Raw genomic sequence first — 27,249 nt, 5'->3', positions numbered from 1 at the left:
ACTCTCCTGAGAGTTGTTTTGGCAGCTTTCAGACAGGGACTCATAGGAGTCCCTCTGCTTTGGCTGTGTGCTTCCTGCTAGTCCTGCTGCCAGCTGGTGATGCCCACCCCACAGCACTCTTCTGTTCCTTCCTGAAAGAAAGGCCCACTTTAACAGTGGGGAAATCATTCCCAGAGAATACTGAAATTGAACAGAAAAAGGCAAATCTGACCCATGTTTTCCCATGAAGGCTCGTGCACACACTCACACTCACAAGACGTGCAGGACCCCAGATATTTCCCGGCCCCGCCAGGCGTGGAGCCAGCCATGCATAACAAACAACACGACCCCGTGAATGGCCACGCAGCGAAGCCAAGCTGTTTGCCTGATCCATCCGTCATTGTTCAGCCGGCTTTTCCCACTTTGAACGAGGGTTTGTGGCATCAGGAAGTTAAAAGGAGTCAGGAGGGGGGAAAAGGGGGAGTGTTTCTTTTAAAAAGAGAGTGAGATTGGAGAGGAGGACACAGGCACTCCAAACCCTGTCTGTGCTTGGTATATTAGGCAGCCAGTGCTCTTGGCTGGGAGCCCAGACGAGGCTTTTGTAATCAAAACATGATCTTGTATGCTGTGCAACCAGTGCTGAGAAAGGCCGTCTGATGGCTCTCCTCTTTTAGCTCTGCTCTGGAATCCGCCGGGCTCCGCCGCCGATGTCCAACATGCACCGAGCTGTGAGTGCTGCCTGCGCGGGGCCTGGGAGGGGCGGGGGCGCTGGGGTCCCTCACCCCAAAAGGCCACGCAAGGACTTGCACTCGCTTCCTTCAGGGTGGCCTTTCGGCGGCTGTCGCTTTGTTTTCTTGCCTCGCCTGGCTGCCAGCAGGCACGGGGAGCAAACAAGCCGTACCGCACCGCGGGAGGGGTGCTGGGGGGAGCGCATTTTGGGTGCCGGGGTTTACATCCCTCGCCGGGGCAGGCTGTGGTGGCTGCCTCAGAATAAGGTGTCTCCCGGGAGGCAGATAACAAACAGAAACGCAGGCAGTGCTAGATGGTGCCTGTGCTGGTGAGGGCTTCAGCTGCAGCTGTCAAGGAAGAGGATATTTCTTAAAAAGAGCGGATACATTTGCTTACGCAGAAGAGCGTTAGTACGGGCCGCTCCTGTCCCCTTTCCCTCCCCCCCTTCCCCGCCATTCACACTTTCCCAACCCTGCTGTCTCCGAGGTCTGGCTGTGGAAGCAGGCGATCGTAGAAGTGTATGGGAAAACACTGCACGCAGAGACAGTCTGGAGCGAGGTGTCCCTCCAGCCCCCAAGGAGCTGCGTAGCCAGAGTGTGTGCCACTTAGGAGAGGGGCTGTCACACAACGGGATGTCGTCATTTAACTGAAGCCTAAAGCCGATAGCTTTCAATTTTCTCCTTTTGTGACATTTTAATTTGCAATAGAATGAGGCCTCTCGTTCCGTGGCTGTGCCCTGCTCTCGCGGAGGCTTTGGGTTCAGCTGATTGCTGATTCAAAGCCATCGCACGTTTATTCTGCCAAAACCATTTATAACTCTCTGTCGCGGTGACATACGGGCACCTTGGCTCCCCGGAAGAGCTTTACTCTGGGGAGGGCACGGTGGAGCCACTTTCCATCCTGAGCATCAGCTCCAGCACGGGCTGGAGCAGCGGGTTCGTTCCAGAAAGGGAGGACAGGGCCCGGCCCCCTGTTATCGGCTGGCTCGGAGCGGCAGCTGACGAGCAAACGCTGACTGGGCTGAAATGTACAATGGGTGAGCCCCGGGGAGCTGAGCGTGGGCTCCACACGCTGCCCGGCGCTTCGGCCGCGGGGCCCGGGTGTGCGGGTGAGCGACCCCTCCCGCCCACAGCTTCCCAGCATTTGCTGAAACAGGTTGTGCACAGAGAAACACCATAATGGCTTCGTTAATAAAGGGAAGGAGAAGTGCTGAACACCAGCAAACTTTCCTTCCAGTGACTTGTTTCCAGCTGGAAATGGAAAGACTCCCTCCCCCCCAATACCAGCCGTCTTGCAGTGTAGACAAAATGCTGACAAATGGGCAGAGGGAGGACAGCCTGACAGGCCTTTTATCCATTTTTTGCCTTAAAAAGAGAAGAGCACGAATAAAACCTCTGCAGGAATTTTAAATTTTTTCTCAAGCCGGCAGCTCTGCCAGTTCTCCTTCAAAAGAATCTGAAGATGAAAGGGGTGTGTTTGAGGGCATGCACCACTTTGATCCCACCCTCAGCAGCCAACACCCCAGAGCTCAGTAAACAGTGAACCTGCCAATTTAGTGCTCCCAGAACAGCTTCTGTTCAGGTAAACACCGAATTTGGCTTTAATCAGCCTTGCAAAATGCCCATGGAACTGTATCCACCCACAAAGGCAATCTGCTCACCTGTCGCATATCCGATGATGAATGGCAGTGGAAAAGCCATTTGTTTCCCACAGATCTTGACAAAATCCCATTGTCCAGCAGAAGAATGTGTGGAGGCAGTTTAAATGTTCCTGTTGTCCCACTGGGACAAAGATGTGTGCCTGTGTCTCTGTGTCCTGGTGAAGCAGCCCTTGGCAGGGGCTGTAGGATCAGATACCCCTCACAAGGGATGCCAGTGGGGATGGGCTGGTGCAGGAGCTGCGGTCTGTGTCATGAGCAGGTTCTGCTGCCTTTCCCTCACTGATGTCTGACAAGGTGCCTGAGAACACGTGAAGATGAGGGTCATGTACTGCATGCAGATAAGCAGGGTGTTAACTCTGGAGCCCACTGACAGCCATCAAAGTGGGGCAGCAGCGCTTTGCTCAAACTACCTCATTGCTGAACAAAAATTTTAAGAAAAGGAAATGTGAATTCTGTCAGGAAAAGTCAGGGAGAAGTTATGGGAAAGACTCTTTCACTTCCCACCTTGTCCAGACAGAAGGAGCAGGCTTCATCCTGTTGGTAAAATGACTGAGAAGAGCTTTGCTCCTTGTGTTTCTAGGATGCTGCTGTGGATGATGCTGTGTTAAGGAAGAAAGAGCAGAAAGATGTTGAACTTGATAAGAAAATCTTGGCTTTGCGGAAAAAAAATGAAGCACTGATACGAAGGTACCAGGTGAGTCTGCAAGTCCTTACCTTCCCCAGCTCTGATCTGGGGTCCTCAACTCACAGTGTAGATTGTCAGCACAGTCAGAATGACTGTGTTACTTAGATAGCATGTTTGTATTGGAAACACTCAGAGAAGGTGGGTAGAGCTCTGCCTTTAGCTTAGGCTTTACCTTAGCCTTTAACTACAATTCTTGAGTTGCTTCAGAGAACAGACACTGACACTTGTCTCACTGCTGCAGCATCTCCTTACACACTGCCACCTTCCTCTGTCTGCATCCCATAACTGGGACACAAGTTGGTCCACTCCCTCTTAGAGGTGGAGGTGGGTCCATTTAGCAGAATTAAACAGGAAAATGAACAACATCCAGGTACAGGCTTGTGATAAGGGCTATCTGTGTTTCAGGAAATAGAAGAGGACAAAAAGCGAGCGGAACAGGAGGGAATGGCTGTTACCTCCAGGAGGCCCAAGCAGGATGGACTCACTATTACCATCACCAAAGCTCACAATGTAAGTGATGCCTCTCCTTCACCATGGGCCAGCTCTCACTCCAGTCCTGCTCCTGCAAAATGGCATTTCTGAGAGAGACCATCCACAACAAAGTTCTTTGAGCACAGGAAATACATCCTAAGCCCTGAAAAGTGTGTGTGAGTTCTGCAGAGATGTGTGATCAAAGTGATTTTAGGTGCTGCACATACGTTTCCAGCCATGCCCAGGCACCTCTACCCATGCACAAAGAGATAACTGGCAGATGACTGGGTGTGTGAACAGGCACACTTGGCCCTTGACAGGTCCCAGGTGTCAGCATCACTGCAAATATGTAGGCAGAGTATATCAGGTGTGTGTGTGTCACTGGAGGCATCAGGAGGGCCTCTGAGAATGCCATGGAAAACTTATGGTCTCCTTAGGCTTTGGGAGTGAGCAAAGCAAGTGGCCCTGAGCCAGAGACTGTGAGTCCCAGGTTTCCTTCCTAATTGGATCAAATCTGATAAGCTCTGTCCACCCATCCTGGCAGCATGGGGCTTGGGAAGCCAGTCCTGCCTTAACCCCTTGGTGAACTTCTCTGCCAGAGCTCATGCAGAGCCTGCTGAGCCAGCCCACCCTGCTTTCAGCACTCCGGGTTGTTGGATCCAGGCCAGTGCATTGCTCTCCTCCCACCCCGGCCACGGCCCTCGCCTCTCTCGGGGTGCTGCTGCACACATTTTTCTCTCATACAGGACCTGAAAGATGCAATTACCCAGACTGAACACTATGGACAAGATAGCCCAGGCCTCTCGATGGTGAGCACCACCCTCAGCCATCCACTTGGCTTCCAAGGCCACCTTCAGCAGGACTTGGGCTTTCCCAAGCTAACTCAGTGTGCTGCAGAAAGAGATGAGGATGGCATTTCTTTCCCATAACTCTGGCATTTTAGTCTGAAATGTCAGATTTGTAAGTGCAAAGGATTTTTCAGCCCTGCTGTCTTTGGGGTTTTGCTGCTGAGCAGACAACAAGCCCCTTGTTCCCCAGGAATGTCACAGCAGTGTGCCGGGCACAGAGAACTTCCTGGGGGCAAGGGCTGTTCTGTAGCTGCATTCTCGCTTGTGTGCAGGTGTGTTTGGGGAAGGGAATCACATCCCTGAGTCAAGGCTCTGGATTTGCTAATGGAAGTGGTTCATTTTCCAGGACAAAAGGGTGGTGAGTGAGAAAAGGGGAAACCCCTGTCCTACAAGCCCTGGGTTTGGCATTGCCAGTGAGGAAGAGGAGGAGGAGGAGGAGGAAGCAGATCATATGTTCACATTCAGGATGGGGAAGAGGGTGCAGCTGGCTGTTACCATGGACAACAAAGCAAAGGTGAGTAGGGAAGAGGATTGCTCTCACACTGCAGCCTCTTGCCTTACAAAGGAGCTTCTGTTCTGCCTCTCACTTGAGCTTTCTGTCCAGCGTGTCACATCCAAAGGGAGCAGTTCCTTGCTGCTTGTTTCCTCTCATTTCACAGTTATTCAGCACAACCTCAGAGCTAGCACATGCTTCCCTCTCTATATTTGATTCCCAGGAATCAGCCCTCAGGCCTTGCTAGCCCCCTCAGCAACACCCTCCACCCAGCCAGGTGAAACCAGTTCCCTTTCTAAGGGATCAGTCAACTTATTGCTCTCCTGGGCCAGTCTGGTGGTAAACTGTATTGCTGTGCCTGGAAAGAGGGGCTTGCTTGGTGACACTGGTGTGACTGAATGAGGCACCACCATCCTTCCTGTGACCACTGCAAGGTCTCAGCACCAGAGATCCTTGGCTGTGCAGGAAACCACTCACATCAAATCATCAATAACCTAAATCATAGACAAGCGAGATGCCCCAAAGGAAAGCCAGCTGGAAAGTTTCAAAAAATGGACATAAGTCCAGGAGTTTCCTTTGTTCCCCTGTTGTTTTTCCTGGCATGCCCCGGATGAGTATTTTTAACACTGCCTCTGCAATCTGGGGCATGCCTCAGGCATGAGATGGGCACATCTCACCTTACAGTGACTCTGTATGGGGAGTGGTGTAGTTCTGACTAAGCTAAAGAGCTGGTGCCAGAGTCCCAGATCTCTGTCAGGCAGGGAATGACCCAGGACAAGCCCTGTGGAGGGGAGGAGTTGGCTCTGCCAGGCGCTGTGGCTGTAGACCTGCTCTCTGTCCCTCTTGGCTCTGCATGGGTGCTCTCCTCATATGACATCTCTCACTCTGGGAGCTGGGGCACCAAGGACCAGGATTTCCCAATGTGGGACAAGCAGGCTGAGAGATCACCCAGACTGTAAAATAGGAAACAAGGAAAGAAGACACATGTCAGCAGACACATTGAGCAGAATGTGCCTTCAGGCGAGGCAGCTTAGCCAGAAGCAAAATGGGGAGGAAGGGAGGGAAGAAGGGAGGGAAGGAGTGGTAAAGGGAGGGAGAGCAAAGGGTATTACACAAAAAATCTGGTGGTCTCCCAGCCTGGATGTGTCTAGCTGCCACATCTATGTTAAATAGCTGTTTCCTGTATTTCCTTTGAGTCTTCCTTGCCATCTGCTCAATAAATGCAGGGTTAAAGACTTTGTCAGCACACCAGCCTTCACACCATGCCTTTTAACATCCAGTATCCCAGGGATGGTGTCACCTCCCTGTAATCCAGTGATGTTCTCTGAGGCTTCTGTTGAACTCGAGGTGTTTGGGCACAAGGTTCTTTGTGTTGGGTCTCATGAGAGACTTTCTCAGACAGCAAGTGATGAAGTCACCTTCAAATATCCTCCCAGTGCCAGACCTCCCTGGCAAGAGGTATCTGTGACCCTGTTACATGTCTAAAGGATGAGCCATCAACACCTAAACACTGAAGAGCTCTAGGGAACAGCTGTTGACTTAAGATGAATAAATGCTTGATGTACAACTTGTGGATTAATAGCTTGCTGTTGCCTTCTAAACCATCTCTGGGCTTACTTTCTTAATAAAAAAATTATGTTAAGTAGAATGCCAAACACCTCACACAAGTGCTCTGGGTAGGGCAGAGACAGGCCAGTCTCCAGTTCAAGCTCTCACCTCAGCAGTACAGCCTAGAATTACTGAACCCAAAAGCAGAGCTAGAAATCCCCAAGGGAATATGTAACAAGGTTCCCACCATGTCTGTTTATCTGGGGCTGACAGGACAGGCAGAGCCAGACCACTCCTCTCCCCTGCATCAGGCTGACTCAAGAACTATCTCTGCTGAAACAGCAAAATCACACAAATGTGAAAGATGAATAAACAAGAGACTGAGGTTCTGCTGCTGGAAATACTCCAGTGTCTCCTAAAACATTTATCATGTGCTAGGAAGCCCGATGACTGAGAAGCTGTAAAAAAGGTCATGCTGATGGAGGCTGTGAACAGGAAGGCTCTCTCCTTGCTAACATCTGCACTCCTGGCAGAGCTGAGGGAAAATGAGGTTAATGTGAGGCTTCTTGGTATCACATGTCATGGCAAAGGCCTTGATTGCATGTCTTCTCTACAAACCAGAGGTCTGGGTGTGCTTTTTGTTTTTAAAAACAATTTTGTAGCAACAAAGTTCCCAAGTTTCACTAAAGTTTCCTTGGAGATTTTGAGTACCTTTTAAATCAAGGCTCCAGTAAATGTGAAAGCTCAGGGTGGAAAACAGAGTAAAATGCACCATCCTTTAGAGAGGGAAGCTGCTGAGGTTCCTTCATCCCTGGTGAAGTTGAGCAGACTTCATATGGATGAAGAGAAAAGAAAAAGATCAGAGATAACGATGGATATGACTTATTAAGTCTCTCATTTCCTTGTAAGGCAAAAATAAAAAGGCACATGACTGGCCTGAAAGATGATACTTTTAAATGAGAAAAAGAATGAGTATCTTTTTGTACAAAAGATGTGCTCATTTTGTGGAATTGATGGCTGAGGGCACTGGCAGGACATCAGCCAGCAACAAAGATCATTAACAAAATAAGAAACAGATGTAAATCCATGTAGTGAAATCATGACACTAATACAGACAGCTGTAAATAATATCTGAGAAGGGTAAACTGCCCTTGCTCAAGGAGCTTATATATCAGGTTTCTTAAGTATTCCACTGCTGAATAAATAATTCCAGAAATACAAACACACAATGACTATGAATCGATGAATTATCAAATGCTAATCTAATACATTTCAGGGGAGTAACTGCTATGTGGACAAGGATGAAGAGAATGAACCCCACTGTTCCCCTTCTCCTCCACCTTCTAGGCTTATGCTCTAAGGTAGCCTCACATTTATTGGGACATGTTGTATGGGGAGGGGACAACCTCACATTTGTTTCTCAGACACAGACACTAGCTTAAAATAAAACCATCCTTCAGTGTTCATGCTGCAGATTATCTAAGCAAGGTAAATGCCACCATGCTGGTGTTGTGCTCAGGTAAACACACCTCTGTAATATCACAGATCCCTTCCAGTGGGGTGGCAGCTTTATGAGCCAAGGGGTCTGACTGTTCTGCTCATTTTCTGTTCTGCCAGGCCAAAATCCTTTGCAGTTTGGGATGGCCACTCTCCTAGGAGGGCTGATGGGGGTGTCCTTAACTGAGCCTGTGCCTTCCAGGGCAAGAGGATCGTCAGCGAGAAGCGCGCCGAGAGCTTCCCTGGCCCGGGCCGAGTGCCGGAGCTGAGCGAGGAGGAGATGGACCATTTGGTGGCTTTCCGACGGGGAAGGAGGATGCAGATTGCCATCACCATGGACAACAAGGAGAAGGTAAGTACAGTGCTAGTGACTGGCCTGGAACCTATCCATGGCATCCACTTCTGCTGGCATGAGGAGAGCCTAGCCACAGGATGTTGGGAGACACTCTATGTTAATAGGGCAGCTTATCTCCTTATCTCTGCCTTCCATCCATGTGAAAGAAGCAAGTCACAATCTTTTCCCTCCCCTGTGATCCTAGCTAAAGCTAGAAGCCTCCTAAACACACTGAGTTCATCAACAGATGCTGCTTTGGAAGGATTGATGAAAGCACTGCTATATATGGGGCATGAATCTCACCTTGTCTCTTACCAGCTTTTCTTTGAAGCTACACCGCAGACTGGAACAGGAGCAGTGTCCTCCTGACTCACTGCACCACTTAAACGTTAACAGAGCTGGGCTATATCTGCCTCTGAACCACATCCTGCTGTGCCTGGCCATCACCTGCTGAGTGAACTGGCTGAACTTTGTTAATCTTTGAAACATATTTCAAATACTTCTTTACAAATACCTTTCCCTTTACACACACAGAGGCATGTGCTATTTTCCTCTTTGGAAGCTTTCACAGATAAGAAAGAATGCCTGCAGCAAACAGGGTCAGAGACTGTGTAGGAAAACACACTTGGTGTAGCTACCAACCACCCAGGAATGCTGGGAGACATCTGCAGCCCCTCTCTGGAATAGTGCCAACCATTTGCTGCTACTACCCACACTCATCTTCAGCTTCTCCTCCTCCCCAGGGCTTACCTAGGCTCCAGGAGTTCAGGTGCTCCTTTCTTGTGGCTGCCAAGCTGTGTTTTGAATGCCATAAAGCTTAAATGAGCTGCCTGGTTGAGCCACTGGTAACCCCAGAAGTCCCCATGACAGACATCATCACCAACATTCCTGGATGTAATGGGATTGACCTGACTGTGCTGTTTCTGCCCTTAAGCTTGTCAAATGTACTTCTGTAATGTGCCAGGCAAGTGTCTTCTGCTCTCTGCTGGACCTGTTCAAACACTTGCCTCTGAGGTCATCAAGGTTGGGGCTGTACTAGGATAGAGCAACAGGAGGAGTGCCTGGATGTTGGCTTTAGATCCTGTGGTCTCTTAAGTGTATGGACTGCCCTGGAAGGTCATCTCTTATCTGGTTTTATTATGGAATATGAAATTTGAGGCTGAGCATCCATGTATTGGTTTTGGCAATGCCTTGCTCATACTGGCCTCAAAGCATCTAGATTCAGAGCATATGAGGGTGGGCCTAAGGCTGCACTGGCTAAAGCCATAGAACCATGGAAGCTTGGAATCCCAGACTTGTTCAGCCTTGTTCCCTGACAGCTCCATGTGCTGTTCCTGCATCAGGGGAAGTAGTGAATAGATCATTCCCAGCACTTCCCAAAGCACAAATGATTTTATTGACCTGTTTCACATCTTCCCTCAGCTATCTCACGTAACTTAAGAGATTGTCCCTATTTAGACTTGTCTGCTGAGGACTGTTCTTTATTTCTGATCATTCTCATTGTCCCCATTTGTGCTTTTGTTATTTTTACCATATTCTTTCAGTACAAGCAGACCAGAACTGCACATGGTATTCCAGCTGCGGGCTCTCCAGGATGTACTCAGTGACATAACAATGTTCTGGTTTGTTCTCTATTCTTCTCCCAGCAAGTTTGCATTTTCTTTGCTTTTTTTTTTTTTTTCCTAAATAACTGAGCTAACATTTTTAGAGAACTAGTCACAGTAACACCAAAATTTCATTCCTGACTGTTAATCATAGCTCAGGACTCATTACTGTGTGTGTGTATACAAGAAGGGACATTTTTCTCTGTGTGAATTATTTTCTATTACTGATATTGAATTTCAACTGTAATTTTATGATGCAGGCATTCAATGTCAAGAGATCTTTCGCAGCTCTTTCCGGGCAAATTACATTCTTTGCCCTGGATGATTTAGTATCATCAGCAAACTGTCATCCCTCTCTTTAGCTCCTTTTCCAGACCATTTATGAGCATGTTGAGCAGCACATGTTCCAGTGGCACACTCCTGCTAATCTTCTGCCATGGAAACCACCATTTTCTTGCCACTTTTTCTTTTCTCTCCTTTAATCAGTTGTTAAAAGAGAAACTTCATTTTCATCCCCAAATAATCAGCTGCTGGGGAGCCTGGTGGGGTGTCAGTGACTGGGTAGCTGTGTGTTAGGACCTGAGCTGGGACCCCTGATTCAAGGATTAACTTTCAGTCCCTCATTAACCCCAGCATGGTTCATCCTTTGGGCCTTTTTACCTTGTGCCCCAGCTGGTTCCCTGCTCTTTTGGGGTTCCCACAAAGGCCTAGGAGAAAGAGTCACATCCATCACTCCCCCTCCAGTAGCCTGGCTCCTGTCAAATTTGCTTCCTCCTCTGTGCATGTGTCATATTTATCCAATAAAGTATTTGATGGGCATCCTCATTACCACACATTTTCTCTATTTTTATTCTTGATGAAATTCAATAAAGAAAAAAAGACCAAACTAACAAAACAAAACAAAACAATCTCCAAAGAGGAAACCTGCTCCCATTCTTGCTGCCCGTGGTGCTTCTGGCTAACCCCACGCTGTCAGTCCCAGACTGCAGCAGAGCTGAGATAGGAGCTACCAAAGGAAATGCAAGGGAAAAAAGATGCTTTCATGATCTCCTTTTCTGAGACAGCTCCAGTGCCATAAGCAGAAAGACTCTTTCACTCTCTGTTAGCCCACAGGGCTGAAGGGACCAAATTATCCTGTCTCCTTGCAGAGTCCATCGCTCTACTGCTGCAGCTTCCTGACCTCCAGTGCTGCTGCTGGCTTGGAAGTGCCACATCTGGGACCCATCTCTGCCTAGCTGCCCCTAAACCTGCCTCAGGGCTCTCCTGCATGTAGGGCTGCAGACAATCCTTCATTTTTAGCCCTAAAAAGCCACTCTATGCTTTGGCAGTGTTTCAGGCTCATTAGTACATTAGAGCTGGGAGCCAGCAGCCCAGGACCAGTGCAGCACAATGGTTAATTAACAGGTTACAAATCATCTTTTAAATGGGCAGTTGATAGAGCTTCAGGGCTTTTAAATTGTCCTTTTATTAACAGAGTTTCCCAGGATGGTGTATCAGAAATGACTGTAATCAAGAGACACAAAAGCTGCTTTCAGGGACTAACACAGAGGAGTCGGACTTGGTGCTTGCAGAGGAGAGGAACCAAACCTGTGGCAGGAGAAACACTTGCTTTTACATTGCAGATGGGAGGGAAAAATAGGCAGAGAGGGTGGCTGAAAAGTCTTTAGCTCCCTTCAGGCAGCACAATTAAGGAGGCAGATTTTTCAAAAGAGTTATAAAAAAATCCTCTCATGTACTAGTTTCAAAAATCCTGCCCAGTGGGGAATCTGAGCACTAGAAAAACGGCTTTAAGCTTCTACAAAAATCTCCTCATTTCTTCAAGAAGAAATGCCAGTTGTGGTGCTGACACGTGCCTGGAGAGGTGGGTATAAAGGGTTTGTTTAACTCATCTGATTGTCCTTATTTTTAAAAAAAGAAGGCGTTGAACTAGCCCAGAGATATGGAAGCCTGTCAAAGCTTCTGGAGAACTGTTAGTACCAACCAGTGCTTGGCTGGATAATGGCATCAGTACTGTCACCACTGCACAGTGACATTAGCTGGGAATATGTGTGCCAGGGAGTCAGAAAGACCCAGTGGCGAAAGGCATTTGGGATCCCAGGGCTGGTTTGGAGCAGGCTCTGCCCCACCTTGGGCCCCACCCTGGGCCACTCTGGACTGAAAAACTGAGAAATCTTGGCAGGAACCTCAGGATAAACAATCATAATCTTCCTTGACTGCTTCAGGCTTTTGTGTCCTCCTCCTGCTCTGCAGGAACAGTTACACTAGGAATGATAACGTCCATGTCATTTTTCTTAATTTTGGGGGCAGAGAAGAGAAGAAAAAGAAAAACATGTTTTGCTCCCTCTTGGCCTGGGTGTGTGGTAACAGGAGGAGCAGTTCTGGGACAGCAGGACAACAGGAATTCTGCTCCTCAGCCAGTGCAAGAGCCAAGCTGACTGTTCTCTGCACAGCTCAGACCCGCTGTCCTGGTACAAAAGAACTACATTTTTGTGGTCTTCTCCATTTTCCACAGTGCCCTCTGAGAAGCAAAAATAGAAGCAGACTGAGGCAAAAGGCAGCTGACTTGCAGTGAGGATGTAAAAGGATGAAGGGTTGTGCAGTGTCTCTGTGACCCAGGTTTGTGGTGGGCACTGATGAGCGACCATTCCAAATGGGGCAGCCACTGGGATGTAGGGCCCTGGAGAGCAAAGTTTCCAGATTTCTGCTGTTTGATCTCTCAGTAAATGCTCAGTTTGGGACTGCAGAGAGTCATTCAATCTCTCACTACAGGGTTCTTCAAACAGGGCTGCCAGAGCAGGTGATTTTGAGTCCAGAGGGAGCATTTTTGGTTATAAAAGTTTTCACAGCAACATTTTGAAATAAATCCCCAGTGTCATCTTTCACCATATCCCCTTTTGCAACAGGCAGGATGTGGTGAGGGGCGGCTTCTCTGAGCGCAGACCCATCTGCATTTTTCCCAAATCTTTGCAGAGAAATCCCAGGACAATATAGCTAAAATTTTCCTTGTTATTTCCAAGTATCTGTTTGAACAAACCTCCATCTGTACCTGAGCTACAAGTAAGACCAGTGAAGCTGTCATGCACCAAGTGCAGCGACAGTCCATGAACTGTATGGCCACACTTCCCACCTGCCTCAGACTTAGCATGTGTGGGCAATCCCCCAAAAATATGTCCCCAGCTCATTCCCTGCATGATTCCATGGGATACATGGGAACAAGCTGCAGCAGCATTTGTTGCCTTAGGAGATTGGGCAGAGCTGCAGGTATCAAGACTGATATCCCAAGTTTTCCCTGTAAAACTAAAGCTGTGTCTGGTGAATGCATGGAATAAAAGTCCTGTTTCCAGCCTGGGCTGGGCCTCACCACGCTGCTGCTTTCTGGAAGGGCTGAGCTGGCAGTTTGTGCTGCCACATTCCTCTTTGTGTTTCAGTTCTGCTTGGCACTGCAAAATGGCAGCAGGACAAGCTCAGCCCCCCACAGCCCCAGCCCTGTAGCTGTCCAACGAGGCAGGAAGCCTTTCCTAAAAGATCTTTATGCTCTGCAGACTGTTTTGTTAAGACCCACTGCAATCTCACCCTGGCCTCTGACATGGCTCTGTCTCAATTATTCATCATGTGTGGGGACAGAGAACCCCAAGCTTGGCCTGTGTTTGGTGCCTGTAGCTCACTAAGAAACAGAGGCTGATTGTCACCTCCTGCCAGGCTGGGGAATATCAGCACCACAGCAGAGCTTGCCAGTCTGGTGGCAGCATGGGTAAACCCCATGGAAGCAGGGATGGACCGTGGTAGAAGGATGCCATGTTTGCCTGGGACTGAAATCACTCCTAGTTTGACCATGCTGGGTTGTAGCTGCACCAGATAGCTCCTGTTTGTAGCTATCCAGATCTTGTACAATGGAATTCTAAAATGGCCCAAATCTGTAAAAGTACCTGAAACTTGGTCTGCCTTGGAAAGAAACAGGACCATGCAGGACACCACTCTGCTTCCAGCCTGGGAGAAGGAACGACCTCTGGGAATGCTTTTCTCATGCACCCCTTGCTTTCTGACTTCTTTTTTTTCTACATCAGTTTGATTTGGGGCCCCAGAAAAAATCCTTCCTCTTTTGCTGATCTTTTCTGAGAAGTTCTTACATGTCCTGGTCAGCATAGGTTCAGGTGCTGATTCCCCGGCGAGGAATCCTTGCTTAATCCTGAAATAATTCCTGTGTCCGTTCTCTTGCAGGGAGAAGAGCGGAGAACAGCAGAGAAGAGGAGAACAGAGAGTGACAGAGGCCCAGAAAGTGAGCACAGCCGGAAGGTGAGTGGGACCCAGGTCCCTTTGTGGGGACCTTTGTCTTGGAAGAGGAAACCAGTAGAATGTGCCTTCCCACCATAATCCTAAAGGAAGGTGACCTTTGAGGTCTCTTGAGACCCAAACCATCCTGTAATTGTGTGAAGCAGCCTTGTGCTCTGATGTGGCTCCTGCTGTTCATCACTCTCATCATACAAAACTTTGCTAAGCAGCTGACACACCTGGAGCAAGAAGCACTGGAAAGGTGACAAGAACCTGCCTCCACACCTTGTCATGGCTGCTCAAGCCCTTCACACAGCCATAGGGATGTTAGGAAGGGTAACATGCTCACCTCTGTGGCAGCACAGTTTTGGCTGTTTCCTCTCTCAAAACCATTTCCTTGTGGATTGAAAAGCTCAGGCTGTATTAGCTACAGCTCCTCACTTCAGCAGGAGCTGAGTAGGATGGAGGTAAATTAAAGCACAGGCCTTCCCACTGACTGTTTAATGCAAAGCCTGGAGACATGCTGGCTCCCTCGAGCCTGCAGATGCTTTAATTAATGGAGCACAAATAGAATAACCCCACCTCAGTGTGATTCATTAGGAGGACACAGATGGGCTCTTAGACACTAAATCCAGCTGAGCCCCCCAGAGCAGGAAGGGGGAGCACGATATCCTGTGGTCCAGCTAACCACAGCTACGCTGTAATTGAGGTGAGGGACCGACTCCTCCTGATGCATAGGCCCCCAGCCATTTCTGCCTCTCCCCAAAAGGGAGCACAGGCATCAGCCTCAGTCCTTCCCTTGCTTTTGGCTTTATGGATGCATCAGGGTCCATCCTGGCAGGACCCCCTCACCTCTCCCTCCTTGGGGACACGGTGTCAGGTCCCCAGCTCCTGCCAGCTGAGGAATGCAGGAGCAATTGGTGCCACCCCAGCTCCGGCCCATGCAGGTGAGTCACCTTGGTAACAGGGCTTTCAGTCCCTTCTTCCTGCTGCTTCTCTTACCCGCAGTGCAGGGCCGAGGAGTTAATTCCTCTTTGGGGAAGGTGTGAAGGTGGCTGGCATGGAAGGACACGTGTATGAGGTGATGAATTATCTGCTGATAATTAGCACCCCAGGACTCAGCTCTGCACTAAGCTATTCCCTACACACTGTTGCTTGACAACACACCACAGCCTGTCAGCTCCTGCTTCCACCTCATCCATTAACCTGACAGCTGGGCTACTTCCCCCCCACATGCTCCATCAGCTCTGAATTGTCTTTCCATTAAGCTTTAAATTTTTGAGCAGTGTCAGCCCTTAACCAGTCTGTCATGAGGAGTGATAAACCAGGAGCCTGACAGCAGTGAAGGTAAAGAGCCCCTTTGCTCTGAGAATGCTGCTCTTGAGCACAGGGTTGGCTGCAGCTCTGTGACTGTGGGCTCCCATGGATGCCTGGTGGTCACACAAGGCTGGCTTCCTTCCCTGCCTTCTCACTTTAAAGGACTTCACAGGCGTAACTTCAATTTATGTATCCCAAAGCCTTCAGGTTGGGGGACTCATCATTCAGACCCTGTTGAGAGATATTGTAAGCACTCCAGGAACTGACTCTATGCCATAAATAAACCTTAGCAAAGGTTCCTGCCTCAGTTTCCCTTCTGTAGAGCCAAAAATCCCCAGTGTATTTGGGCTTTGGGTAAAGCACAGTCCTGGTGTGCACACAGCATTTCAGAGAAAGGAGCTGACCTTGTCCAACGTTGTTTTCAAATATTCCTGAGTATTTATGGTGGTGACAGTACAAAGCACCCTGAATGCAGCTGTTTCAGACAGTTTTATTAACCAGAAGCTCTTTTCCCTCCCCTAGGATGGTGGGAAGCAAGTCCAGAAGAGCCCTGGAGACCCGAGTTTCCCCATGAGTGGCCGGGAGCGCTCGGAGTACATGCGCTGGAAGAGGGAGCGAGAGCAGATTGACCTGGAGCGCCTGGCACGTCACAAGAACGCCAAGGGCGAGTGGCGACGGGCTTGGGATGTGGAGAAGTCGGAGCACATGTAGGTCCTTCCCTGTCCCAGGGTGCTTTGCCTGCAGCAGGCCTAAAGCCAGAGGTGGGATCTTGTGCAGATACTTATGAATCCCATGCTGTCATGTGCCTGACCAAATCCACACTGCTGCTTCTTCCTCCCCAGAGCATGCCCATAAGTGGGATCGGGTATCAGAGTGATTCTCATGTTTTCTTCCTAATATGAGCTCTCCTGAGAGGGGATACCATGTGCTGACAAAGATTGCCTGCCTTTGGTCCAACCAGGATATGGACTGTAGGAGGGAGAGGAGCATGAACCAAGGTTCAGTCTGCATCTGGAGGATGCTTCCATTTCCACACAAACAAATCCAATGGCAGGAGTGTACAGGTGCTCTTCCAGAAACCTGGGTGGACAAACTTGCATTGCTAGTCCACAGGTTCTCTAACTGCCCCCACTCCTTTGTCCTTTTTAAGCACAGGAGAGCCCAGCATGCCTAAATCCTCCCCACTCTGCAAACTGAGCCTGTTCAGGCATTGCAGGGCAAGGGGGTCACTTCAAAAGGCCACCTGTGTCATACAGGGACAATGCTGAGAACAGCAATGTGGGACAGCTGGGAATGGGGCTGGACACGTCCCTGCCTTAATCACTGTCCCTCTGACTGTGCTGGTTCAGCTGGGTCACACCAGCTAGAGAGCTTTGGAGGATGACTTGGCTCCTGTAGCAGGAAAAGCTTCTGGTAGGGTGCGGAGTTAGACTGTTACAAAGGTTTGGTGATAGAACAGTTTGCACAGGACAGGTAGGTGGGACAGTCCTTTGGTTGAGGAATGGAATCAAACACATCAGTTTTCAGTTGCTGAGACCCCAATAATTAGGGGTGAATTGACTGAAGTGGGGGCTGAGTGTTGATGTCAAGACAGCCCTGAGCCCTACTGTTTTTCCAAAAATCCATTTTTAAGAGAAAAGCCATAATATAAAACAAGCAGGGCTAGAAGCCAACCAAATAGTCTGATTTGAGATGACAAATCCTGAAGCTACTTCAGATTGTATTTGGAAGCTTGGGAAGCTGCATTTGAGTGTAGTACAGCTACATCTATACATCTACAGAGTGGAGTACACCCTACATCTATAGGAGGTTCATAACATGCAATATATACATATGGGTACTGATGAAAGGTTTTAGAGGTTCTTCTTTGGGGTAGAACTACCTCACAGCCTCAGTTAGCACATGCTGCTTCAGCTGCTGCTGAGAAACCTGCACAGGTTTGCCTGAGGGCAGGTGCAGAAGGCCAAAGGCTGGAGCTTGCATCGTGCCAAGGGCTCCTGCCCACACTTTGCACACTGGAGGAGGATGGTCAGGTCTGACAATGCCTGTTTTTAACCTGCAGGTTTGAAGAGGACTTTGTTAAGGATGGGGAGCCAGCCTTGGATAATCCCAGCAGTAAGAAAGGTTGGCAAGGGACACCTAGACTCTGTCCTGACGCTAGTGAACGCTGATCGTGCGCATCCCAGAGCCACAGCAGCTGTCGTGGCTGTCAGCTGTGAAGCTCTGCTTTCCTGGGCAAACACCTCTGAGCTGGGGGCTCAGCCCTCCCTGCTGGGCAGAGGGCTCGGGGGATGGGATTTGAGCAGCTGGGTGCTAGAGCTTTGGACCTTCCCAGGGAGAGCAGTGGCTTCTGGAAGCTGGTACAACACAGTGTGGAGGCACAGCCCCGCCTCCTTTCCCACACACTCCTTTAAGAGGCAGTCCTATTCCAGAGCACATCATCTCTGATCCCTATGGCACATGCTGGCTTCTTTACGAGCATAAGTCCATCCTGATTCCTGTTTCTCAGGAGATGGACTGGCAAAACAAAGCTTTCCCTCATGACACCCTATTTGAACATCAGGTTTTTTCTGCTTGTCCATTACAGACCCTCACTCACTTTAGTGCTTCCTTTGTTGTGTCCTTGCAGGGGGAAGGAATGCAAGGAAATTCCAGCACAGGTCCTTTCCTGCGGATGGGAGAGGTGAGTCAACCACAGAATTGTGTTATGTCACCCCACTAAATGCCTCTGATATCCCTCAGGGAGAATGTTCTCTCCAGACACTTGCAGATTTGGAGAGCCTTTTGGAACATACCACATGGCTGCTCTCATAGCTGTGTGCAGGAGAGAAGTTTTCCAAGAACAGCACAAGTAAGACTGTATCCAAGGAATAAGATTTAAAGTTAGAATTGGAATTTGGAATTAAAAAAAAAAAAAAAACACAAAAGAAACACCCTAAATTCTTTATTGTCTTCATTACTTTAGAAAATATATGTGCATTATGCACACAGCTTCAAAGGCTTCCCACCTCAGAGGTCCTGTCCAAGATTACAAGGGTGTTGGCCTGTTCAGTGGTCCATCAGCTGCTTCTGCCTGCTTTTGCATGGCATTCTAACTTGTTTTCTAGGTGGAGGACATCATGGAGTCAATGTGAGCGACCCTGGGCCGAAGGCAGTGCCTGCTGTGAGCAGCCGAGCCAAGGGGAAGGACAGACTGACAGGCAGAGCCAGAAGGTGAGGAGCTGGCAGCACTGCCATGGTGTGCACATCCACGCCTCACTCCCTGCCTAGTTATGAAGAGGCAACCTGTGCCAGGCCCTCATCACACTCACATGGAAGCATATGCCACCTAACACTTCCCTGTGTCAGTGGGAAGCCATTGGCCCTTGTCCTGTCACTGCAGGCCCTTGTAAATAGTCTCTCTGACTTCCAAGCTACTTCAAAGTAATTTTAGCCTTCAATATCTGCCTCTGTGATTGCTGTCGTGGAGACCTGGGACACTTGGGCACTGTCAGGCAAGCAGGCCCAGACTCTGGCAGGCATCAGCACAAGCAAACTCTGTCTTCTTAGTCTGACTCAACTGTCTGTTCTGGCAATTGAAGTTCATATGTTCATTACAACTAGAATTACAACAACCAGTTCATTAAGATTTAGTGATCTCAAATGAGTGTCTCTGGGTAGGCCTGGACAAGAGGCTCAGACAAGGAATACATGGCCCTGGAAGACATCCCTGTCTGGGTGTCAGGCAAGGGACACTGGCTTTTTAAGAACTTCAAGGCCTAAATTCTGATTACTTTTTCTTGACAGATGGGATGCAAAAGAAGGCGAGGACATGTCTCTTGTGAAGGATGACCTTGATGGCCAGGTGAGTTCCTAAGTTGCAGGCTGGCAGCTGAGATTTGCAAACACATGCACTATCAGGAATATTGGATAATTTCAGCAGTAAGAAAGGTTGGCAAGGGACCAAGGAATCTCTATTCTATTCCAGAGCTGGAATAGAGCTGGTTTTGGGTAACTGTACTCACCACTAACACTCCTCACATGGCCTGGTTACTTCTTACCCTGACCCTCTGTCCGCACAACCACCTCACCTATTCTGGTCCCTGAACACTTCTCCACCTACATCCTTTTACATCCTTTTTTCTCAGGTTTTCAGAACCATCACAGACTAGAAATACGATATGCTGGTATTTTAATAAGCTAAACTTAATATGTCCTTTGTTTCTCAGAGGAGCCTTGGTATGGACAGGCAGAAGAGCAGAGGTGACGAGGGGGTGGAAGAGAACTGCACAGCTGAGCTGGAGGAAAAGGGGAAGCAGCCAAGCCTCCAGGATCACGGGGCCTCCTCCTCCCAGCGGCTGCGAAGTGGGAAGGTCCAGCCTGCCCAGAATGGCCAGAAGGAGGAGCAGAGGGGAGTGAGGGGCTGCAGCACAGAGGCCAGCACTGGGGACTCAGAGCCAGGGCCCACGCCAAGCAAGGAAAATGTTGGGGAAGATGCCGATGGGAAGCCTGGCACTGCTGACGTCTCCCAGGAGAAGGAGAGCACTGACAGCACTGCTTCACAGAGCAGCCTACAGAACACTCTGCAAGGCACCAGGCCTGGCAGCGAGGAGACCTTGTCACTGCCCATGGGAGCAAATGTAGATGGAGCTGGGTTGGAGAAGCAGCCAGCTTCGGAACAGGAGTCCTCTGAGAACTCTTCCAACAGCCACGGAGGAAAGCTCGACACAGCAGCAGGAGACAGGCTGGATGCAGACCAAGGACAGCTGGTGAGCAAAGGAGGGGAAGAAGTGACCCAAACCACTGTTCTTGAGGGACAGGCACTTGCACTGAAAGGAAGTGAAGATGCTGAAGGCACTGAACACCACGAGCCTTTGCCCCCAGGGAAAGCCAGCTCTGACAAGGCTGTTGTGCCTGAGCAGGACATGGCAAAATCCCAGTCTGGGGAAGGGGACCAGCCTGAGGACTGCAAGGACAAGGACAGTGGGGACACTCACAACTAGCAGATTGCCCCAGCTTGCCTGAGACATAAGGTGAGTCATCACATTAATGCTCTCAGCCATAGTACAGAGCCACAACTCCATTTTCTGAGGTACAAAGGCATCATACCAGATAACTGTTTAGAAATGTTCATTAGCAGTGCTATGGATCTCTAAGGTAATTAAATCTATGGATCACAAAGGCCTGTCCTGCAGTGGGTGGGGAAGGAATGCAAAGTCAGACAAAAATTTAGACAGAAAACTGGGCTGCTGAAGTTTGTTGATGACATACATTAGTTAAGGCACATACTGATCTATTCCTGGGAAACTATGACCTTAGAAAGGATGGGAGGAATAACCTCAGTGGGATGAGTTTATTTCTGTCTCTGGGGTGATCACAACTCGAGGTCAGTGTGGTCCTTCCCCAAAACACTTGCAAAGCCACAGGGGTCCATCTCATGGGCAGAGCTTGAGAGAAGGTTGATTGTATGTGGGATTCTCTTCCAGTAGAAGGTCTGTGAGTGCTACACTTTGAATTACACATGGTAACACTGATGTGCAGGGCAGTGTATAAATACACAGGGTGAGATGATTCCTGGTGTAAAGGCCCACGAACCAAACAGAAGGGAGGGAGAACAGAGCCAGTTATGGAGCAATGCTCCAGGTTTCACACAAACAAATAATTTTTCTTCCATAAAGGCAAATGCAAAGCCGGGGGAAGGAACAACGGATGACAAGCACAAAGTTAAGGTAGAAATTAGGAGGAAGGGGAAAGGAGAGAGGGTAGGGGCTCTTTGCAAGGTGTGCTTTTTCCAGGCAGTGTCCCACAGAGCAGAACATCACACTAAACAGAGATGAGTATTCCCAGAACACAGTTCAGCTTGCCTAACATGGGAGTGGCTCTCAGGATACTCGTGCCTCTCTCCTGCACAGAGGCAGCAGCTCTGTTCCATAAGTAGGCAAGGGAGGCAATGAGCTGCTCAGAGCCAGGCAGGCAGATCCCCCCACCAAGTGCCTTTCCCGGATTCCAGAAGCTTTTCTGCAGACCCTACACAGCAATGTGTCCCCTGGTGTTGCTCAGTATTCCTCCCAGAGGTACAAATGAGCTTAGGGATGAAGTGGCTAAGCTGCTAACAAAGACTCTCCCTATAATCCAATCCATATAAAAGGCAGGGAGAAGTGCAAGCGTCATAGTGATTTCAAAAAGACAAAACATCAGGAACCAGCAGGAGCTGGTTCTATGTTTGAACTAAAATTCCTTCAAGTGAGGGAAATTAATTCCAACAGCATTTAGGAGTATGTTATGAAACACCTGGATGGACATAGTGGGAGATTACTGTCCAGCTACGCCTCTCCAATCTCCCAAAATTCCCACCAAATTAGAGGATGGAGGAATTAATGACTGCTTTGCTCGCTCAGGATAACTTTAATTAGACACCAACTAAGAGGAAACGATAAATTAGAGTAGTCCATTTTCATCTCAGCGATGGAGATTCCCGTGGTTTGGTAATAGGGCCCTGAGTCCACTTCAGAGCTCAGCAGGTATGTGTAACAGCTGGAAACATCTGTACTCAGTGATAACGATGTGCTGGCCCCCTGCCCGGCTCGTGGGGCCCGTGTCCTACTCACATTAAATGCAGATCTCACATCCCTTCCTGCACAAGTGCAGCCCTGTGCAGCCACCACGTGGGTTTCACAGCTCCCCCTCCCAATGTCTATTTATGGCACTAAAAATCTCCAGCACCTTCAAATCAGTGGGAGATGCTGTGCAGAGAGCTGTGGTGGGGCTTTCATCCTTCGCTTCAAATAACAAGGAATAAATATTTACTCGAAGTGCAGGACTGGAATCCCTGGAGAATGTCCAACAAGTCCCAGAGAAGTAAACGATACACAAAAACCACAGAAGCTTTTCCCTGAATTCTCTTGAGAAAATTAATCTTAACATCTTTAGAGAAAATGCAGCTGGGGGTAGATTTCCAGAGCAGCTCCAGGGATCTGACCTTGCAGCACTGGCTGACGTAAACAGGAGTGGGGCAGGCAGGGCCTGAGTGCTGCAGGACAGAGGAGGTCAGCAGAGGTTGGCTCTGATGCAAACCAGCGCCCAAGGTTGGTGCAGGAAACAGCACAAGCAGAAACCAGCACTTCCCAAAACAGCTGTGGAGCTGCCGAAGGACAACCAGCTTCCTTGAGGTTCAGGAGACAGGAAGGTACCATCTGCTGGTATGTTTGGGGAGTTGGCCTAGGATTGGCAGGGTCAAGGGCTTGCCTTGAATAGCATTGGCTTCCCTGGTCCTTCCTGCAGCCCACACTACTCTCTGGAGCCCATCCTCATGCCATGGGCATTTTAAATTCCCAGAGCACCTCTGAGTACCACCTAAGTGGAGAGCTCGGTCTTTATGCAGTCAGGGAGTGGGACTTGACATAGTTGTCTCCATATCTCTAGAGTCATGGCACAACATGGAAGGAGAGTGTTAACGTTGGAAAACACAGGGATTCTGTGAGAATGGTGCAAGAGACTAGGGACACACAGGGAAGGCTCCAGAGCTGTTGAGGGAATGTTGTTTAGTCTAGGAAAATGAAGGCAGAAAGCAGTGGAATTGTGATCTCTGTAGATATGTGGGTAGTGAACATCAGCAAAGGGGAAGAAACATCCAAGCCAGAACACAATGCTGGGGCAGGGACCAATGTATTGGAGAAGCCCAGGAATAAATATGGGAAAATTAGGACAAGGTGGCTTCCAGAGCACTTGGAAGCTCACCATGGCTGAATCCTGAGGGCCACTTACTGCAGCTTAACACGTCTAAACATAACTCAGGGCTCTGATGGGCGAGCTGCTGCCATTCCAAACACCAGGAATGGAGCTGCTCTTATATCCCACAGTTGTTCCTGCTATCCCAGACCTTCATTAGCTATGTTCAGCTGCAGCTTCAGGGAGTTCTGCACATCCCTCCATCACATGGGGCCTGACCAGTAGGTCCCACAAGGACCTGCTGTTGGCTTGGCTGTGAAGGCCATCCCAGTGACATCGCCCAGCCAGCCAGGCTGGGAGGTGTGAGACAGACAGCATGATCTGTGACAATCCTTTCCTGTGACACTGACACACAGAGGGAATTCTGCCACCACACAATTCCCACTCTGGTGGCAGAGCCCAGGCAGCACAAGGTGGCATTGCTGCCCTGAGCCCCAGCTCACAGCCAGCCCACAGCTGCTCCATCTCCCACTGGCCCTGGAGTTATGTATGGGAAAGAGGATACAGTGGGAAATGTGAGAAAGGCTAATCAGTCTGGCTAATTACCATGAGAAGTAATGACTTTAAAGCCCACCAGTGTCTTGGCTGTAAAGACTCACTCATGCATGGGAAGAAGGTGTCTGTATTGAAAGGATAGTACTGCAAAGCAGGAAAGGGAATTGTCTCCCAGCACTGAAACACAGTCAGAGCCTTCTGAAAGCATCAGTGATCAAATAGATCCACAATAGAAGGACTCGTGCTGGAGTCAGCTCAGACTCATAAACCACATTACTTTACAATATCTGGACCACCAAGTGTGACTGACAGTCTGCTTCTGGCCCTTCCCAGCGTCATTAAATCCCAGTGTGCTGCCACAGCACTGAGCAGCCCTGGGCAGCAGGACACAGCCAGCCCTCACTGCTGCACACAGACAGGAGAAGGAATTAAGTCTCCAGCAACAATCTCATCTCAGCTGTACATAGCATCAGTTGTGTCAGCACCTCGGGTCTGATTTCAGTGCAGTTCCTTATTAAATACATGTGGCTGTGTCTTTAGATGATTCCTTGAGAAGTTTCTTTTTTATGCAAGCCAAGTTTCCCGTGACCTCTCCTGCCTTTGGAGGATTTAATCTCTTCTTTTTTATATCCCTCTCCCCGACTTTTCTTGAGAGCTTTGGGTGCTGAAATCTGCATCAGCAAAAGGCAGATCTATGGATTTAAACATGGATGCAGGAAAATGCCAGCTCAGCAATTCTGAGCAGCACCCAAGCATCTGGCAACTAGAAAAGAATAAAAATTCTGCCTTTTCCAGTTAAATTCAGCATGTCTGGGTCTAGGAGCAGCTCTAGGACAGCAGGCTCCACTCACAGGATAGTTTTTCATTAGGAAAAGCTGATTCAGCCTCTGCCCTTGGGGTTCACAAGTGCTGCACACCCAGGCCAGGTTCACCAGGAAGGATCATAAAGCCCTACCTGAAATCAGCCTCTTCTCTTGGTGCTCCAGGTGCTGAACCAGCACACACAAGAACACATCAGGATTGCTGTTCCTGAGATATAAGGAAAGAGTAAAGTTGATGTATCCCAGAGGAGGACTGAGAGTGTTTAATCCAAACTGGTACAGTCAGCTCGTCCCCTGGGCTGCAGAGCCTCCACTGCTCCTGTTCTGATTTGGCAGCAGGTATCTGGGTTATGCCCCAGTGGTGCCTCCCAAGCAGCCCCAGCTGTGCAGGGAGGGCAGGGTGGAATCAGCAGACATTTTAATTTACAGCTCAGCAGTTCCCTGGAGACTGATAATCCTGCGGCTGTCTCTGCTCTTGTTTCACAGGATAACGTGCTGGAGGCAGTGGAGAAGAGGAGCACAAGCTTGTCCTCACTCTTTTACCTTCTATGAAATCAGCTTCAGCACCTGTGCAGTGCCCTTCAGCACCATTCACAATGTGGGGTCCCCATCAGCACCCACTCACAGTTCTGGCATCCCCCTTCCCTATCCGTGTGTCAAAGGCCAGGGAAGGGTGCACACACTCCCACCCTACAGAGAAAACACCATCACTTATCCGTTTGTTTGGCATATATTGCAGCTGCGTGGCAAGCCAAGGAAATGTCTACTGGATGCACTTTATTTTATTTAATGACTAATTCTTTTTAAACTTATGGCTTGGGTTTCTGGGCACACACGCTGTTTTTTCCCCAAAGGCTGGAGGCACGTGCCAGGGGCTGTGCCAGCAACTGGAACAGCAGGAAGAGGTGACTGGCAAAGCAGAGGGGTGAGGTGTTAGGGTGTAGTTCAGTAGGTGGGTGAAGAAGTTGTGTTCAGAGCTCTTGTACTAGAGGTTTGCATGTGGTTGAAGTGTTGGCAGAGGTGTATGGTAGTGGCAGGGGCTGCAGGGCATGAGCAGGCTGGATGGATGGATGGATGGATGGATGGATGGATGGATGGATGGATGGATGGAGCGCTTCTGACAAGCACAGATCAAGCCAGCACCTCCTCCTTGAAGAGCCTCCAGCTGTCCTCCCCTTTTAGAGGCTGAGGAGCACATCAGGACAGTGTTTTGTGCCAAGGAAGGTGCCTGCTTGGGTGACCGGGTGTGTGCATAACCCAGCAAACTCCGTGCCCCCTTCCCAAGCGTAACTGGGCATCCCTGCAGCACGGCAAGGAGGGGGACAGCACAATAATCTTCCTCCCCCACCACACTGCCCAAAGCAGTTGGCAGCAGGACCCAGGCCAAACTGGAGCTGGAGGTCCAAGACTTTGTATTAAACATTTTCACCTTCCTGGTTGTGCCTTCCATAGCCTTGTGTTTCATTAAGAGAGCAGGAATCCTCTCTAAGCTGCTCTGCAGACCTTCTGACCTGGCCTTAAAGATACCTTTCAAATGGAGGATCTGGAGGAGCTTTACAAGCACAAACATGCAGGAATTCTAGCTGCTTTCCAGTTACAGCAAGCTAGGACCCAGCTGGAATACAGCTATCAGTTAAGGAGAAGGCACAAGGAATAACACAACATAATTTGTGACTTCTGAATGACAGGGCAGAGTGGGCATCACCCTCACTTCAAGGATGCTCTAAAATCTGATGCCAGAGTAAGTGTCCCTGGGACAGGTATATGTGGAGACTGCCTGGAATATCCTGCAGGATGTTGGCTGACCAGGCTGGCAGACTGCCCTGGAGATCAGGTTGGCACGTGTGGACTGAAATACTCTATGCTGCTTTAATAAACTAATATTTGCACAGACAAGCATTTGTTTTCCCACGTGACTCAGACCCGTGACACCTATCATGAAGCACAAGCCTGGGAATTTCCTCTATGTGCCAAATTCAAAAGACTTTACTGGCATCACACCAGGTATTATCAAGAAACAGAGCATGCAGCTTTTGTGTTTTATCAGTAGAAACATCTCCACCCCACCAAAGCCCAGACTGGGTTTATTTGGACTTATCCAACAGATAAAACAGATAAATAGAAGATTGTAAAACTGCTCCAGGTCCTGGAGCTTCTCCATCACTGTTAAAGGCTGATTTTCCTTATCTGACTGGCTCAAAAACCTGCTTGCAATTGTTTAGTTTTTTAATTCATTATTATTTTGTACATCAGGTCTCTGACCTGGCTCTTGGTCCAGTCAGACTGAGTCATTACCAGCATTTCCCAGGAGCCAGCTTGCCTCATGGTCCGTGGAACACACAGTCTCAGCTCAAGAGCTGTTGTGCCCCAGGAACAGTTGGACACGTGGCCAGGCAGGAATTTTACATTGCCCTGGTCCAGGACTGTGTTGAAGAGATAAAAAAACCTTACTGCCCTAGAGTCCATTCTGCAAGGAAAAACCATCACTGGTCCTCCATTCCCTCCTTTTTTTCCTTTCTTCCAAGTGACTTTGCAGGTAATGATGCCCAGGAAGAACTGAGTCTGATCCAGGCTCTGGGAATGGGACTGGACAGCTTGTGCCTGTTCTAAGTGTATTTTTTCCTGCTCATTAACACTTTGCTCAATGCACTTTGTTTGGTGCCTGGGTTGTGATTTTTCAGACAACTGTGGCTTAGCTGTTTCTTCTTTATGGTGAGAGAAAAAACTGAAAAGTTGACAAATCTGATGTAGAGGGATTATTTATATGAAATAAAAGTTGGAATGAGGAAAAA

At 49.0% G+C, this 27,249-nt stretch overlaps 1 protein-coding gene across 2 annotated transcripts; it reads left to right on the top strand.

Annotated features, from left to right (window-relative positions):
• The first annotated feature begins 405 nt into the window (after positions 1-405).
• Positions 406-27,249, top strand: CCDC9B (coiled-coil domain containing 9B). 2 transcript variants are annotated; one of them, XM_063158414.1, is made up of 14 exons: positions 406-707; positions 2,949-3,062; positions 3,459-3,563; positions 4,271-4,333; positions 4,719-4,886; positions 8,113-8,262; positions 14,067-14,141; positions 15,957-16,141; positions 17,497-17,558; positions 18,064-18,117; positions 18,542-18,647; positions 19,221-19,278; positions 19,643-20,446; positions 24,944-27,249. In XM_063158414.1, the coding sequence occupies exons 1-13, from the start codon at positions 687-689 to the stop codon at positions 20,414-20,416; spliced, it is 1,935 nt and encodes a 644-aa protein (XP_063014484.1). In that variant the 5' UTR covers positions 406-686; the 3' UTR covers positions 20,417-20,446; positions 24,944-27,249. The 2 variants fall into 2 exon arrangements, with proteins under 2 accessions (XP_063014484.1, XP_063014485.1); XM_063158415.1 differs by lacking the exon at positions 4,271-4,333 and having other exon boundaries at positions 413-707.

The sequence above is a fragment of the Melospiza melodia genome, chromosome 6, assembly GCF_035770615.1.
Source record: "Melospiza melodia melodia isolate bMelMel2 chromosome 6, bMelMel2.pri, whole genome shotgun sequence".
NCBI lineage: Eukaryota > Metazoa > Chordata > Aves > Passeriformes > Passerellidae > Melospiza > Melospiza melodia.
The sequence above is the reverse complement of the archived record's forward strand: the minus strand, read 5'-3'. Positions and strand labels throughout refer to the sequence as shown.